This window comes from Crotalus tigris, unplaced genomic scaffold (assembly GCF_016545835.1).
Source record: "Crotalus tigris isolate CLP2741 ecotype Arizona unplaced genomic scaffold, ASM1654583v1 scf7180000018301.7375997, whole genome shotgun sequence".
NCBI classification, from domain to species: Eukaryota; Metazoa; Chordata; class Lepidosauria; order Squamata; family Viperidae; genus Crotalus; species Crotalus tigris.
In genome coordinates, this window is record NW_024096931.1 from 6,885,731 (window position 1) to 6,899,965 (window position 14,235).

Here is a 14,235-nt window from a genome sequence, read left to right on the forward strand (position 1 = left end):
AAATGCCCCTTCTAAAATGTTTTGTAAGATGAAACCAACTTCTTCTGCCACAGGGTAGAAGACGTTAAGACTTTTCTACAAAATTATCATTGTTCATCTTTGTCAGGGCTCTTCAAACGTGGCAACTTTTAAGACCTGTGGACTTCAACTCCCAGAATTCCCCAGCCAGCTATTTTTGTTTGATGGTTTACGGTACCTAACATCCAATGCATGGGTCAGGCTTTGAGGTGAATGCTGGCTGGGGAATTCTGGGAGTTGAAGTCCACAGGTCTTAAAGTTGCTAAGTTTGGAGACCCCTGATTTTTGTCTGGAGGTCAGGACCCTCTGCTCATCCTTTAGCTCATCCTTTGGGAGTTTGGAGAAGTGAGGATGTGGCCACAGAGCCTGAACTGACCACCAGACACCCCTCCGATTCTCCCACTGAAGACCACCTCCACCAATAGTATCTTCAGCAAAGTGTGGTAGATTTCACACACCAAAACAGTTGTAGTCTCTTCTGAATTTAAGAGGGGGGAAAACATCACTCACACAACTAAGAATGGTGTAAAGCTGCTTCTTGGATACGTTGGGGATAAGATTTGAGTTAAACATCTTATAATAAACAATAATAAATCTAACCCCTAATAAAATGATAAATTTAATAATTAAAAATATTTTAAAAGGTGGGATTAAAAAGCAAATAATAAATACACAAGTTTAAGGCCACACTACAGGGACAAGGTAGAAAGACAGAGATTACCGAGTGGGTGTGTTTGTCCTATCCTTAGATGGAGGTTCTGCGTAGAATCAAGATCAAATGTTTGCTTATTTCAGTAACTCCCTGTTTTGAAAGCTTGTTTCAGATGCCCTCGTTTCCACCCCGTTTGCATCTGAACTTTGTCTTGCAAAACTTTCCTCTTTCTGCTTCTATTTCTTTAAATATATAAGTGGTGATACATTATTGAAAAACTGGGCATGCTTTTCTGTCTCTTTAAGATCCTTGGAGGAAATATATTTTTCTGCCCTTTTAATATTTCCTTCTCTGGGGGGCTGACTTCCCACAAGGCAAAAGGATTTTCTTCGTTTTTCCCCCCCTCCTCTTGAAAACATTTCACTTCTCATTTAAGAAGCTTCTTCAGTTCTAACAGAACTGAAACCAAGGGAGTCCAGTTGCCTTTTGGAAAAGCACCTTTGGGACAGGGACAGCCATGACCATGGATGATGGAGAATCTCCATAGAAAAGAGATCAGCAACTTTTCTCATTTTGCAAAAAACCAGCCTAGAAAATCGAACGCAGCCCGTTGTGTAATAAAGAAGACTCCCACACTCTCATGAATATTCCTTTTTTTTTTTAATTAGGTCTAATGAAGAAATTGCCCGATAGGATTCTAAGCAAAGCATCTCTTGGCCAACAAGGACCAACCTTAGGACGTCCCATTGAGCCGAGCGCCTCCCAGTCTTTTAAACAAGGAACTACCAGTCCCGGCATGCTTCGGGGGTTCAGCTCAGCGCGCAGGCGCGCCGGAGAGAAACGCAACTCGCTAAGCAGCAGCTTCAACGAGAGGTGAGTTGGAAGGGGCAGAATTGTTGGGGGGCGGGCAGAATTGAGGAGGGGGGCAAAGCACCCCTAATTGTACGCTTCTGCACCCCTAATTGCGCCCTTCTGCAACCCTCCCCTATGCGCCGGGGCTGCAAATCCCGCTGTCTGTTGCAACCGCGGGCGGGGATAAGGGGCATTGTAGTCCCAGCTCGTTTGGCTCGGGGGAAGGCTGTCGCTCGAAGCAAGCGCTCGCAATTCTCGGGGAGAGGGCACCCCAGTGAGTGTGGGGTGTCAGCCCAGGAGCCTCGGGAGGGCAGGAATGGGGTTCAGAAAAGCTTTTGCAACCTGGCGCCCTCCGGTAATGGGGAACCGAACTCCCGCCCACTCGGTCATTTCCAGCCAGCTGCGCGAGGTGGGGAGGGCGGGGGCTTTAATTCTAACCGAGGGAGGGGCAAGGCTGCCCTCCCCCAGGGAAAACCAGTTTGGGGTGTGTGTGTGTGTGTGTGTGCAAAAATGCATCTAATTCTCTCCTTCAGTTCAGTGCCTGGGTAGATCCTCCTCCATTCCTTCCCTCTGTGGCTCCAACAGTCCTGTTCCAAAGGTGCTTTTTGGGGGGGGGGGGACTTTCTGGTTTTTCTTTGAAGACGTTCTTTGAAGCCCAAGGTCTTGAAAGAAAAAACAGAAAGTCCAGTTGCCTCTTGAAAAAAGCACCTTTGGGACAACCAGGATCTGGAGGACTCAGCATCTCCATAGACCAGTGATGGCGAATCTTTTAGAGACCGAGTGCCCAAACTGCAACCCAAAACCCACTTATGCATCGTTGGGTGCCAGGTGGGTGTTGCCCATTGGGTGGGGGTAGCTGCATTGGTAACGGCAGACTGGGTGGGACTAAAAAGTTCAATCAATCAATTCCAACTTTGCAAGATCTTTTTTTTTTCCTGTGAGAAGTTGAAATTGATTGATTGAATTTTTTTTGGCGGCAGAAGCCTAAAGCAAAAAGGTTTTATAAAACCCAGCTGAAGGCCTAGGACTGGGGTGACGGCACGCATGCCCACAGAGAGGGCTCTGAGTGCCGCCTCTGGCACCTGTGCCATAGCTTCGCCACCACTGCCGTAGACAGTCTCAACATTTCTATTGCTGCAAGCCGCAAAAATAGGCTTTACCCCAGCGCTGTTTTGCATATAGCTGGAATTCGGGAACCCTTTTCCCCCTAAGAATTCTCCTTTCTGAAGCTGCCCCACATATTTCTCCAAAGGTGGTGGCCTCAAAAAAAAGGGGGGGGGGAGAAGAAATCTAATTTTTAAAAAGAACTTTGTAAAACTTTTTTTTAAATGTTCAAGAAGCAGCATCTGTTTAGGCGTAAAACTTGTTTGGGTGAAAGGTGAGGATTGCAATCTGCGTTACTCACTGCAGGGGTTGTGATTGAATTGTGGAAGAAAAAGAGAGGAGACAACAGGCACAAATTAGAGTTTCTCTCCTTTTCTGCCTTTTAGCCAAACCAGTTAGGCATTGCAATAGCTGATCTCTGGAGCAGAATTTATCTGCCATCTTTCTTCCTTGGAAACAAAGCTGATGTATTTTGAATATGAACTTAAGGGGCTGTGAAGTTTGAACTTCTTTACTTCGTAGCTGTTTCTGTTAGTTTCCTCAATAGCTGCTCAGAGTCGCCTCAAACCGTGAGATGGGTGGCAAATAAATTTAATAATAGTATTAATAGAATGATAGAGAAAGTCAGAGAAATAAAAGAAGCTAAAAGTGAGCTGGGACTTTAGAATTCAGACCAACAGGCACCTTCCACATAACACCCCAGAGTTAACAGTTGTTGATAAGAAAGACAAAAAAGTCTGGCTAGTGGACGTGGCAGTGCCTGGAGAGAAGAGAAGAGAAAGCATAGGAGAACATCACAAAATGCAAAGACCTGCAAGTAGAAATAGAACGATGGTGGCAAAAGATAGCAAAGGTAGTATCAATAATAGCAATAGCACTTAGGCTTATATACTGCTTCACCGTGCTTTACAGACCTCTCTAAGCGATTTACAGTCAGCATATTTGCCCCTAACAATATGGATCCCTATTTTACCGACCTTGAAAAGGACGGAAGGCTGAGTCAACCTTGAGCCGGTCAGGAATTGAACTGCTGAGCTGCTGGCAGCAGGCAGTCAGCAGAAGTAGCCTGCAGTACTGCATTTTAACCACTGCGCCACCATGGCTCATAATAATAATAGGTGCATTGGGTGCAATCCCAGAGTATCTGGAGCACCATTTGAACCCCACTGGCATTGACAAATTCATCAGTCAATTGCAAAAGGCAGCTTTACTCAGGACAGCTTAAATCCTACAACCATATATCTAACACCATCAAACATCAACATCTGCCTATCCCAGACTCTTGGGAAGCATTTTCTAGGTCAGAGGTCCCAAACTTTTTGGGCACCAGGGATCGGTGCTGTGGAGAAAGGTTTTTCTGCGGACAGGAGAGTGCGTGGTTTTGTGTGCTGCCTGCATCCCACGGATGGGGCTTTGCTTGTTTGTGTGGGCCGGTTGCTGGCATGCCACAGCTCGGTACCAGTCCACAGACCGGGGGTTGGAGACCCCTAGGTGGATAAAAACGCCAAATCCAGTCTGAACATCTGGCTGAGTTTATGACAAACCATAATAATATTGTGGGTTTTCTCCCCATCTCAGGATCAGTTGTAACTCTGCCGTGCTCCTGGTAGAACAAGCTAGCTATCCATGGCTCATCTAGGCTTTGCTTGTGAACCTCCTCCTGATGTGGATACAGACGACTGTCTTCCGGAATATTCATATATGTTCACGCCTGACATCCTCAAGTAAGTATTCCCAAGGTGCTAGGTCTCTTTAAGGTTCCAATGAACCTGGTTGTGTGGAACCGCCTTAGCCATGAAACCAGCTGGGTGAACTATTGGCCAGTCCCTCTCTCTCTCTCACACGCCAGCCCACTTTACAGGGGGGTTGTTCTGGGGAAAATAGGCAGCAATATTAGGTATGTGTCAATGCTGCAAATATTGTATATTCTTGCTTTTGACAATATGCAGAACTGTCGTATTTATGGGGTTAATACAGAGCAGAAGAGGGGTGGGGGTAAAGCCCGGGAAAGAAAGAGGAAGAAAACCTTTGACCTTCACACTAATTGGATAATATGATATTGGCTAATTTAGGAAGGGAACATGCTGATAATTTAACTGCTCAGAGGAAGAGAACTTAGATTCTAACATCCCTCTGTTGTACCTGTGCCGACATTTTGTAACAATAAAAGACTTTTAGGAAAACAATGCCTGGAAGTTCTTTGAAATGTTTCATTAGCCGGAACCATAACAGTATGTCTCTCACCTTGAGATATATACAAAAGGATGCACTACAAATATAACAACAACAACAATAATAATGCTGCCTCCCAGCCATTCCTGTCCAGTTTTGCCATCTTTTCATTTTCTACTTTCTCTGGGTTTTATTTAAGAAGTTTTATTAGTCTGGGTCACTAACAACCTGTAATAAAGAATATGATTCAATTTCCTTTTTTTAAAAAAAACTCTAATCTTGTGAATTCTAGAATTCCTTTTCCAGGGTTTAATGCTTTTTCACTTGGGAGCCAGCCAGAGTTTTGGGGTGTTGGGCAGTAAACAAATAAGTATATGAATAAGCAAATTGTGTTGGTAGCTCCTGATTCTAGACGTCTCTTCCTCTTGATTTTTCTAGAGGAAAGGTAGCTTTCATTACGGGCGGCGGTTCCGGGATTGGATTCCGTATCACTGAGATCCTGATGAGGTATGGATAGCAGATCTCTGGCAGAATCTTCAGCTAAGACTCTGCCGTCTTCATTTGATCTTCGCAAAAGGCTCTGGAATATTTTTGATCTTCTCCATTTCCACGATCAAATGGTTGTCCAGTCCATTTTTGAAAAGCTCCAGGGATGGAGCACCCACAACTCAAGGAGGCAAATGGTTTCATTGATTAATTGTTCTCAGGAAACTTCTCCTTAGTTGTTGTAAATTGGAGCTCTCCTCCATAAGCTTCTATTGGTTGTCCTGCCTACAGGTGCTTTGGAAAATAGGTTGACTCCCTATTCTTTGGGGCAGCCCCTCAAATATTGGAACATGGCTATCATATTTTCCCAAGTCCTTCTTTTTCTTAATAATAATAATAATAATAATAATAATAATAATAATAATAATATAGCAACCTGTGTCAACCATCGGTGCCAGCCAATTTGAATGTTCAGTTGACTGAGGTTCATGTCTAATGAATAAATAATAATAATAATTGTAATAATAATATAAAGTTGGAAGGGACTTTGGAGGTCATCTAGTCCAACCCCCTGCTCAGGCAGGAAACCCTGTACCATTTCAGACAAATGGCTGTCCAGTCTCTTCTTAAAAACTTCCAGTGTTGGAGCATTTACAGCTTCTAGAAGCAAAAGTTGTTCCACTGATTATTTGTTCTAACTGTCAAGAAATTTCTCCTTAGTCCTGGGTTGCTTCTCTCCTTGATTAGTTTCCATCCGTTGCTTCTTGTCCTGCCTTCAGGCGCTTTGGAGAATAGCTTGACTCCCTCTTCTTTGGGGCAGCCCCTGAGATACTGGAAGACTGCTATCCTGTCACCCCTCGTCCTTGTTTTAGCCTTCATTGTATGTTTTAGGCTCCAGGCCTCTAATTCTCTTTGTGGCTCTTCTCTGCACTCTTTCCAGAGTCTCAACATCTTTTTTATATTGTGGCAACCAGAACTGGATGCCGTGTTCCAAGTGCGGCCTCATTAGTGCAGTTCCCCAGATATTTGCTTTTGCATTTCTTAAACCCTCGCACTTTTAAGTAAAAAGAAATAAGTTAGCTCCTGGTCTGCTTTTGCATTCGTTGGCTTCTCTGTCTGATCTTGGGAAATTTTCCTGCAGGCACGGTTGCCAGTGTGTCATTGCCAGCAGAAACTTCCAGCGGGTGTCAGAGGTGAGTGGCTGCTAGATCCTTGTATTTTTACTATCGCATTTGGGATATTAGTAGCATCTCAGTGAAGCAAGGAGGACACCCATTTTCGTGGTCTTCCAAAGATTCAGGAACTTGGCATGCCTGGTTGAGGAATTCTAAGAGTTGGAAGTCCACAAGTCATAAAAGGGCCAAGTTTGAAGACCCCTGCTTTAGAGGCTGATTCTGATTGGGTCATCAGCCCAGAATTTAGATCACTGTTTCTCCAACATGACAACTCTAAGATGGGTGAACTTCAACTCCCAAAATGCTGGCTGAAGAAGTCTGGGAGTTGAAGTCCACATATCTTAAAGGGGCTGAGTTGAGGAATGCTGACTTAGATTAGGTTGTGGCTGGGTTAATGTTTAATAACCATCATGTTATTTATATTGTAGGGAACTGCTATTGTTGCATGGGTGTATACTGCTAAAAAACCTTTTTAGAATGATACCTCATTCTATCCCTTTTCTAAGTAGCCAAAATAAAGAAAGAAAAGATTGCCAGTTGGGAGATGAATTGAGCCGATCATTGCAAATATAGCTTTAATTTTCTTAAATAAGGGTTTATGGGAAAAATAAAGTTTACGGTTGATCCTATGATACACATGGAAAATCAATGGACTTCTACGTGTTATCAGTCTACTAGCTTGACTAATGGGGAAGGATTCTGGAAGTCATAGATGTTGTAGGAGGAGAATCATGTTAATTGAAATTTTACAGTTAACATATTTTTCAAGCAAAAAAAATTCAGTGACGTGTACAAGTAGGCCTCCCTTAGCAACTCCCTCATTTAGTGACCGTTTGAAGTTGCACCGGTGATGAAAAAGTAACTTTATGACTGATCCTTCCATTCCCAGCCTTTGCAAGACTGTCAAACAAATGAAAGCTGAAATAAGATCGTATGCACAGTAACAGCTTCGCTTAGTCACCACTTTGCTTAATGACCAAGTTGCCAGTCGCAATTGTGGTCACTAAATGAGAACTACCTGCACTTGCTTTCCCATGTGATTGTAGAGATGACTGTCTGGTTTTGATTTTGTATGGTTGCATCAACTCAATAAAGAATGTAAGCCTACGTTAATTACAAAATTAGCTGGAGATGCCCACTCAGCGGTGGATTTATGCAGTCAGAATTGGCTAAGCATGGAATGCTAACTCGGCCAATAATGTCTCTGAAAAATAGGAAATGTTTCTTCCCACCCCAGTGCTGATCTTAAGGACCAGTTTGCTATTTTGAGACACGGTCCTTGTTTTCTCCAGGTGTCGCGTGCCAGGGCAGCTGTCTGATCCCCTAAAATCTTTATTTCCCATGATAGGCAGCCAAGAAACTCTGTGCAGCCACTGGCCAGCGATGCTTGCCTGTCACTCTTGATGTGCGGCAACCTCAGACCATTTCGGCAGCTGTGGATGAGGCCCTCCGAGAATTTGAGAAGATTGACATCCTAGTTAACGGTGAGGGTTTGATCCTCTTGGTGGTTGGAAGTTCTCTCCATCTGCAAGCTTCAGATTGGGAATGAGAAGGGTGATCTTGTTGGATGCTGGAAGGTGTTGTAGTTGAACTCATAAATGGCCAAGTGTGCTGCTTCACAACACATCCTCCACATCCCCTTTCCCCCCACAGCCTCCCAATCTCACAGAATCAAGAACATTGGATTTTGTGTTAGTGATTGAGTAGGGTTGATATCCACCTCAGTCCAACATCACTTTGAGTCCTCCAGAGTGATGTTTCTCAGCCTTGACCACTTGAAGATGCGTGGACTTCAACTCCCAGAATCTCACTTGGCTGGGGAATTCTGGGAGTTGAAGTCCACCCATCTTCAAGTGGTCAAGGTTGAGAAGCACTGTTTTAGAGCATGTAATCTGACAAGGCAAACGTTATACCGATATTTGGTTAAACCCAACATTGATAGCAAATCTCCTTGGCCATTAGACAACTGTTGCATCTAGCTTATTTCCAAACATGGGCTCCCTCCCTCCAAGGATCCAACACATTCAATTAATGGATGTGTGTTTATCAGGAGATCATGGTGTGCAACAGTTTTCGTGGTGGTCCTTTCCATACAGGGAGAAGATACGAATTCAGGTCAAAGCTTGCAACCCAACAAGTCACACTTTCTGTCTTGTTCCTTTTTCTACGGTCTTGTTCCTCAGGTGCTGCTGGGAACTTCCTTTGTCCCGCTAGCTCTTTATCGTTCAACGGTTACAAAACGGTGATTGAAATTGACACTTTGGGCACCTTCAACGTCTCCAAAGTCCTGTATGAAAAATCCCTTCGGGTAAGAGTATAATAATAATAATAACAACAACAACATGCAACAACAACAACAACAACATGGCAGTGCCTGGGTGTAAATGAATCACTGCAGCCATGGCGCCATCTTGATATTTTTTTTTATCCCTCTGTGGACACTCCTGACTGGACATTTCACACTGGGGGAGGTGAGGCTTCAGCCAGCCATTTTCCATTCTTTATTTCTTAATTGGCACAAGTGGTGGCTGTGGACTCTCTTGAGGTTGACCTCAACCTTGCTGCTTGCTTTATTGACTTAGGAACATGGTGGCGTCATTGTCAACATCACAGCCACCCTCAGCTACAAAGGCCAAGCTCTCCAGATGCATGCTGGGACTGCCAAGGCAGCCATAGGTACGAGGTTGAAGTATTCTGTCTCTCTTGTTCTTCTTCCTCTCTTCACTAGTAGCTCTGTCCAAGGTTGTGAGCTTCACTCCTCTCCTCGCTGAGGATGATGGGTTCTCAGGAAGGAATATTATGGCCATTGTCTCCAGTAGATCTACCCAAGGGTAGGCAACCTTGGCTCTTTTATGACTCATGGACTTCAACTCCCAGAATTCCTGAGCCAGCCATGCTGAGGGGAAAGAGAGGTTTCTAAGCTGAGCCATGCTGGCTCAGGAATTCTGGGAGTTGAAGTCCACGAGTCATGAAGGGGCCATAGTTCCTCCATGCTGGCTCAGGAATTCTGGGAATTGAAGTCCACGAGTCATAAAAGTTGCCTACCCCTGATCTAGCCATATCAGGGTACAAACCCCCTTTGACCACTAACTCCAATCTAGCTGAGATTTTGGGGAATCCGACAAGACATCCTCTTAGTTTTGAGCACATTTTTGGATGATACACTTAAATTTCATGGGCTTTTCTTTAACTTTTTGTAAAGCCGTGTGCAGGAAGCAGCAATGGGTTGCTTATTTCTTCTGCATAGCGATCTTTGAGAGAATCCATGGTTAATAACTCCAGGGCTTCTCCAGAATTGGAGAATTTGCCAAATTGGAAAATTGAAAAGTATAGGGAAAGTATGAAATGTTAATTAAATCAAGTTAACTCTTCTTTCTGACCTTGTCCCCCTTAGAAGGGTGGACACTCAAGGCCCAAGAATATATGTTTCTGTTCTTGATGGGACCAAGACTGTGTATCTCCAAATTATTTCATGAGCCATATTCTCTTCCTCCTTCAAAAAAAAAAGTTTTAATACAGAAGTAGACTTCTTGGAACTCATGAAAGTTCTAATTTTGGGCTTTTCTGTCTCTTCACAGAGGCTATGACGAAGCATCTTGCTGTGGAATGGGGGCCTCAACGAATTAGAGTGGTTAGCATCGCCCCTGGTCCCATTACGGGCACGGAGGGGTACCGTCGTTTAGGTAAGTCTTCTGAATTGAGAACAGCTTGTAACTTCTAAGATAGCTTCTATGACTTGTGGACTTCGACTTCCAGAATTCCTGAGCCAGCATGGTGGAAACTTTGGCCCCTTCATGACTGGTGGACTTCAACTCCCAGAATTCCTGAGCCAGCCTGGCTCAGCTTGGAAACCTCTCCCTTTCCCCTCAGCATGGCTGACTCAGGAATTCTGGGAGTTGACGTCCACGAGTCATAAAAGAGCCAAGGTTGCCTACCCCTGTTCTAAGATAAAAGGTAAATTTTCTAAAAGAGCAGCTCTCGAAAGAGGTGAATGCAGAGAAAGTGTGCAATAAAAATTATTCCTGGAGGAATTTTTTTTAAATTTAACACAGAAATTCCTAATTTAGAACACAGAAATTCCTAATTTGCAAAGTTGCCTATTCTTTAAACAGCTTGTAAACTAAAGTAAAACGTTGATTACTGTCAATTAAAATCATAATATTGAATTTGGAAGAATACAGAATTGAAAATGGTCATTAGAAAGGTATTTGGGAGTTGCCTGGTATTACCCCAAAGAGTTGGAGAGTGTGAACTGAGGGAGTCCAAATTAAAGTGCAAATTAAACTGATTATTTAATACTCTCCCATTTTGGTCAGCTCTCAGTGCCTAGAGCTGAGATATGGGAACCTGGAACGTTCCTCATAAAATGCAAATTAAGGTGATTATTCAGGACCTCGTTTTTTTCCCCCCCCTTCAAGGCAAGACTAAAAACATTTGTGATTTTCAAGTGGGGTTCCGATGGGAGAGAAGAACTTGTTAAATGAAGGGGTGTCCTTCAAGGTGTGGTCCAAAAAATCAAGATGGCCACAACAATGCAGTTGAAATTCCGTGTGTATGTGTGTATGCAGTTTCATTCATATTTCTATACTGCCCATCTCACCTAGGTGACTGAGAGGCTTACAGTGAAAACATGTCACGAAATAAAAAAGCATAAATAAGGAGAACATTAAAATCAGAATTAAAAGATAGGGTTACAGATGGAGAGAACACCCTATTGACATTAGTCATCCCCAGGCTTGCCTCACAACGACACTGGTGGCCGCCATCTTGATTTTTTTGAAGATCATTGGATTGATGTATAGGCTGATGTCCTTCCGTGCTCCTGTTTCTTTAATGGGCCAAGATTGTGCTGTTCTTTTGTTCTAGTTCCATCCAACCTGGAAGCCAATCAGTACTTCCGGAACATTCCCCTTCAACGGGCTGGGAACAAGACGGAGATTGCTCACAGTGTCCTCTATCTGGTTAGCCCCCTCTCGTCGTACGTGACCGGCACAACACTTGTGGTGGACGGTGGAGATTGGATGACTTCGGATAATTCCTTTCCCTCACTGTTGGGTATAGCTAAGCTATAGGTGAAGTTTCTTTCCCGGCCGGTGACTTTACAAGAGGGTCTCCCTTGAGTCAGCCTCAATTTCTGGTCCACGTTTCGTTCCTTGCCATAACAAAGAATTGATTGGCTCCAAACTTTTTGGGGGGGGGGGTGGAGGGGGGTTCCTAAGCCTGAGCAGACTTGACCTAGCTTAGCTTCCCAACCCAAATCAACTTCAAGAAAAATGGAGGTTGAGATGATGGAGATTGAGACGAGAAAGCCATAAAAGAAACAGGGTGATTTCCAACAGGGAGATGCCTACCATTATAGCAGGCAAAAGTGACTGGATTGCGTGGTTCTCCACTCATACCCCAGCCTGTCTCCATGTGAAGAGCTAGCCAACATCTTAGGGAAGGTTAGCAATTTTTCAAGTTCAGTATAGAATCAGAACATCACCTTTATACAACAGTCCTACGAGGTTGGTCAATCTTAGTGTGCTCTTAAGCCTTGTAGAAAATGAAAGGATTAGGAGATTAGGAGATGTTTGGGTTTCACCTATAGACAGAAATATTGCCAAACGCACCATTAATAATCATTATAGAGTCGTCGTGGCACAGTGGTTAGAATGCAGTACTGCTGGCAAACTCTGGCCACAGTCTGAAGTTCGATCCTGATGGGGCTCGAGATTGACTCAGCCTTCCATCCTTCTGAAATCAGTAAAATGAGGACCCAGATTGTTGGGGGCAAGATCTGACATTGTAAACTGTCCACAAAGTGCCGTAAAGCACATCGGGGCGGTATATACTGCATGTCTTAAGTGCTACTACTATCATTAAATATATACTCTTCTAGGGAAGAGGCTTCTTAATTCTCTTTCTCCCAATCAAACAATATAAACTTAGCTGTCTCTTGGTCCTCTGGAATGCAGCCCTTCCCTCTTGGGAATCCAGACTACATTCCACCACATAAGAGAATATATTTGTCTTTTGGTTTAGTACAGCACAGTGTTTTCCAAACTTTGCAACATTAAGATGTGTAGACTTCAGCTCTCAGAATCCTGCTGGCTGGGGTATTCTGGAAGGAGAATGTCTTCTTCCTCAGGAAAAAAAAAAAACAGTCCAGTTGCCTTTTGAAAAAACACCCATGAGACAATCATGACCTGGATGACTTATCTGACCGTTGTCTAGTCTGCTGCTCTTCCTCCTGTCTGCCAAGGTCACTCCCCAAATCTACTTTTGGAGTTCCAGGATAAGTTTTATTTCCAGGTCATTTCTCTACTTGGATATTTCTTGTTTTCCCATTCAAGTTTCCCTTCCACCTATTTGAATGTTCCAATCACTTCCTGTCTCATTGTTTTATTACAGATTTCTGGAGCACGGAACTAAAGAGAGATACATGAGAAAAGGACACCCCGACATTTTAAGGAAGTGTCTTCAGTGCTTCCGGGCAAACCGTCTGTGGCAATGTACGGATAGCAGCCACTCACCTTTCCTAGTTTCAAGGTAGTTTAGATAACCTGGTTTGTAAGATGGGTCTTCATTGCACAAAAAGTGGTGATGGTGGCACAAAGAAACCTACAGACTGAATCCTGTTCACCCACCAGCCTGTACTATATCACCGGAAGGGTAGTTGAGGCGGAAATCCTATCAGGGCAGAAACAACTTTGATTATGATTTGATTGGCTTGTAAGCCTTCGTATCACTTGCCTCGGATAAGATGCTTCCAATTCATTCCCAAGCACAATGTTCAGTCCCAAAATGGCGAGTCTGCATTTGTCCAGCTCTTGCTGTGTGTGGCATTATCTGCCCCAATCCTCTAACAAATAAATACTCTACTTTTCAACAAATTCCCTTTTTACAACCCTGTCATCCCTTAATTTGGGGTGGAGACAGGGCGACTGGATAGAGCTGAGCATTTGCTAGCTGGATGCCCTTCCTGATGCCATGGGGAAATTCTCGTTCATTTTCTAGCTCTGTCAGCCCATTCAGTAGCCATTCTGGGGAAAGATTTGCATCGTGATGCCGAGATGCACTTGATGGAATAATGTAGCAGTGGTCAACTCTGACTTCTTCCCAGGGGCTGCATTTTTATTTTTATTTTTCTGGCTACTGGGGGCCACAGGGTGGTTGCTTAGAGCAGGCGTGTCCACCTTTGGCAAATTTAAGAACTGTGGACTTCAGCTCTCAGAATTCTGTGCTAGCTGGGGAATTCTAGGAGTTGACGTCCACAGCTCTTAAAGTTGCCATGATTGGACACATACACACACACACCGGCTTAAAGGGTGACATCGAAGTTTGTAGCCTTTTTAAAAATAGTAGTGGTGTTGGGAAACTTACGCAACATCCGTGCTTAAAGCTTAAAGCATGAATGTGCCTCATATGTCCTAACCTTCTCCCCTCCCCCAAAAAATATCTTTTTGGAACTGACAATTTTTTTTTTTTTTCATTATTATAGTGGCAAACACAATTCTGAAACAGGATTCCATCTCTTTGGTTCATCCCACATAAATGCAAATAATGTTTTAAGGCTGCTTTTAGGGGGGTGGTGGAAATAGATGTCTCTTCCCAAAATGTACGAACACTTCCTTGGGGAAAAGGTACCGTATTTTTAGAGCCTTGGGTAAGAAATGGAACTTCCACAACCAGGGATAAGCTATCTGAAAGCCAGTTTGCAAAGAAGGAATCGCCAGGAGATGGCTGTTGCGTTTGTGCTGTTTGCTTTAAAAGCATCTGGCTTGGGGGGGTGGG

General features: G+C 43.8%; 1 protein-coding gene across 3 annotated transcripts; it reads left to right on the plus strand.

Annotated features, from left to right (window-relative positions):
• Window positions 1-1,127: 1,127 nt before the first annotated feature.
• Window positions 1,128-13,334, plus strand: DECR2 (2,4-dienoyl-CoA reductase 2). 3 transcript variants are annotated; one of them, XM_039349911.1, is made up of 10 exons: window positions 1,128-1,543; window positions 4,205-4,350; window positions 5,237-5,305; window positions 6,426-6,477; window positions 7,808-7,943; window positions 8,643-8,767; window positions 9,042-9,135; window positions 10,038-10,142; window positions 11,326-11,514; window positions 12,853-13,334. In XM_039349911.1, the coding sequence occupies exons 2-10, from the start codon at window positions 4,253-4,255 to the stop codon at window positions 12,885-12,887; spliced, it is 903 nt and encodes a 300-aa protein (XP_039205845.1). In that variant the 5' UTR covers window positions 1,128-1,543; window positions 4,205-4,252; the 3' UTR covers window positions 12,888-13,334. The 3 variants fall into 3 exon arrangements, with proteins under 3 accessions (XP_039205845.1, XP_039205848.1, XP_039205847.1); XM_039349914.1 differs by having other exon boundaries at window positions 1,129-1,543; window positions 11,326-11,420; XM_039349913.1 differs by having other exon boundaries at window positions 1,134-1,543; window positions 11,326-11,531.
• The last annotated feature ends 901 nt before the right edge of the window (window positions 13,335-14,235 follow it).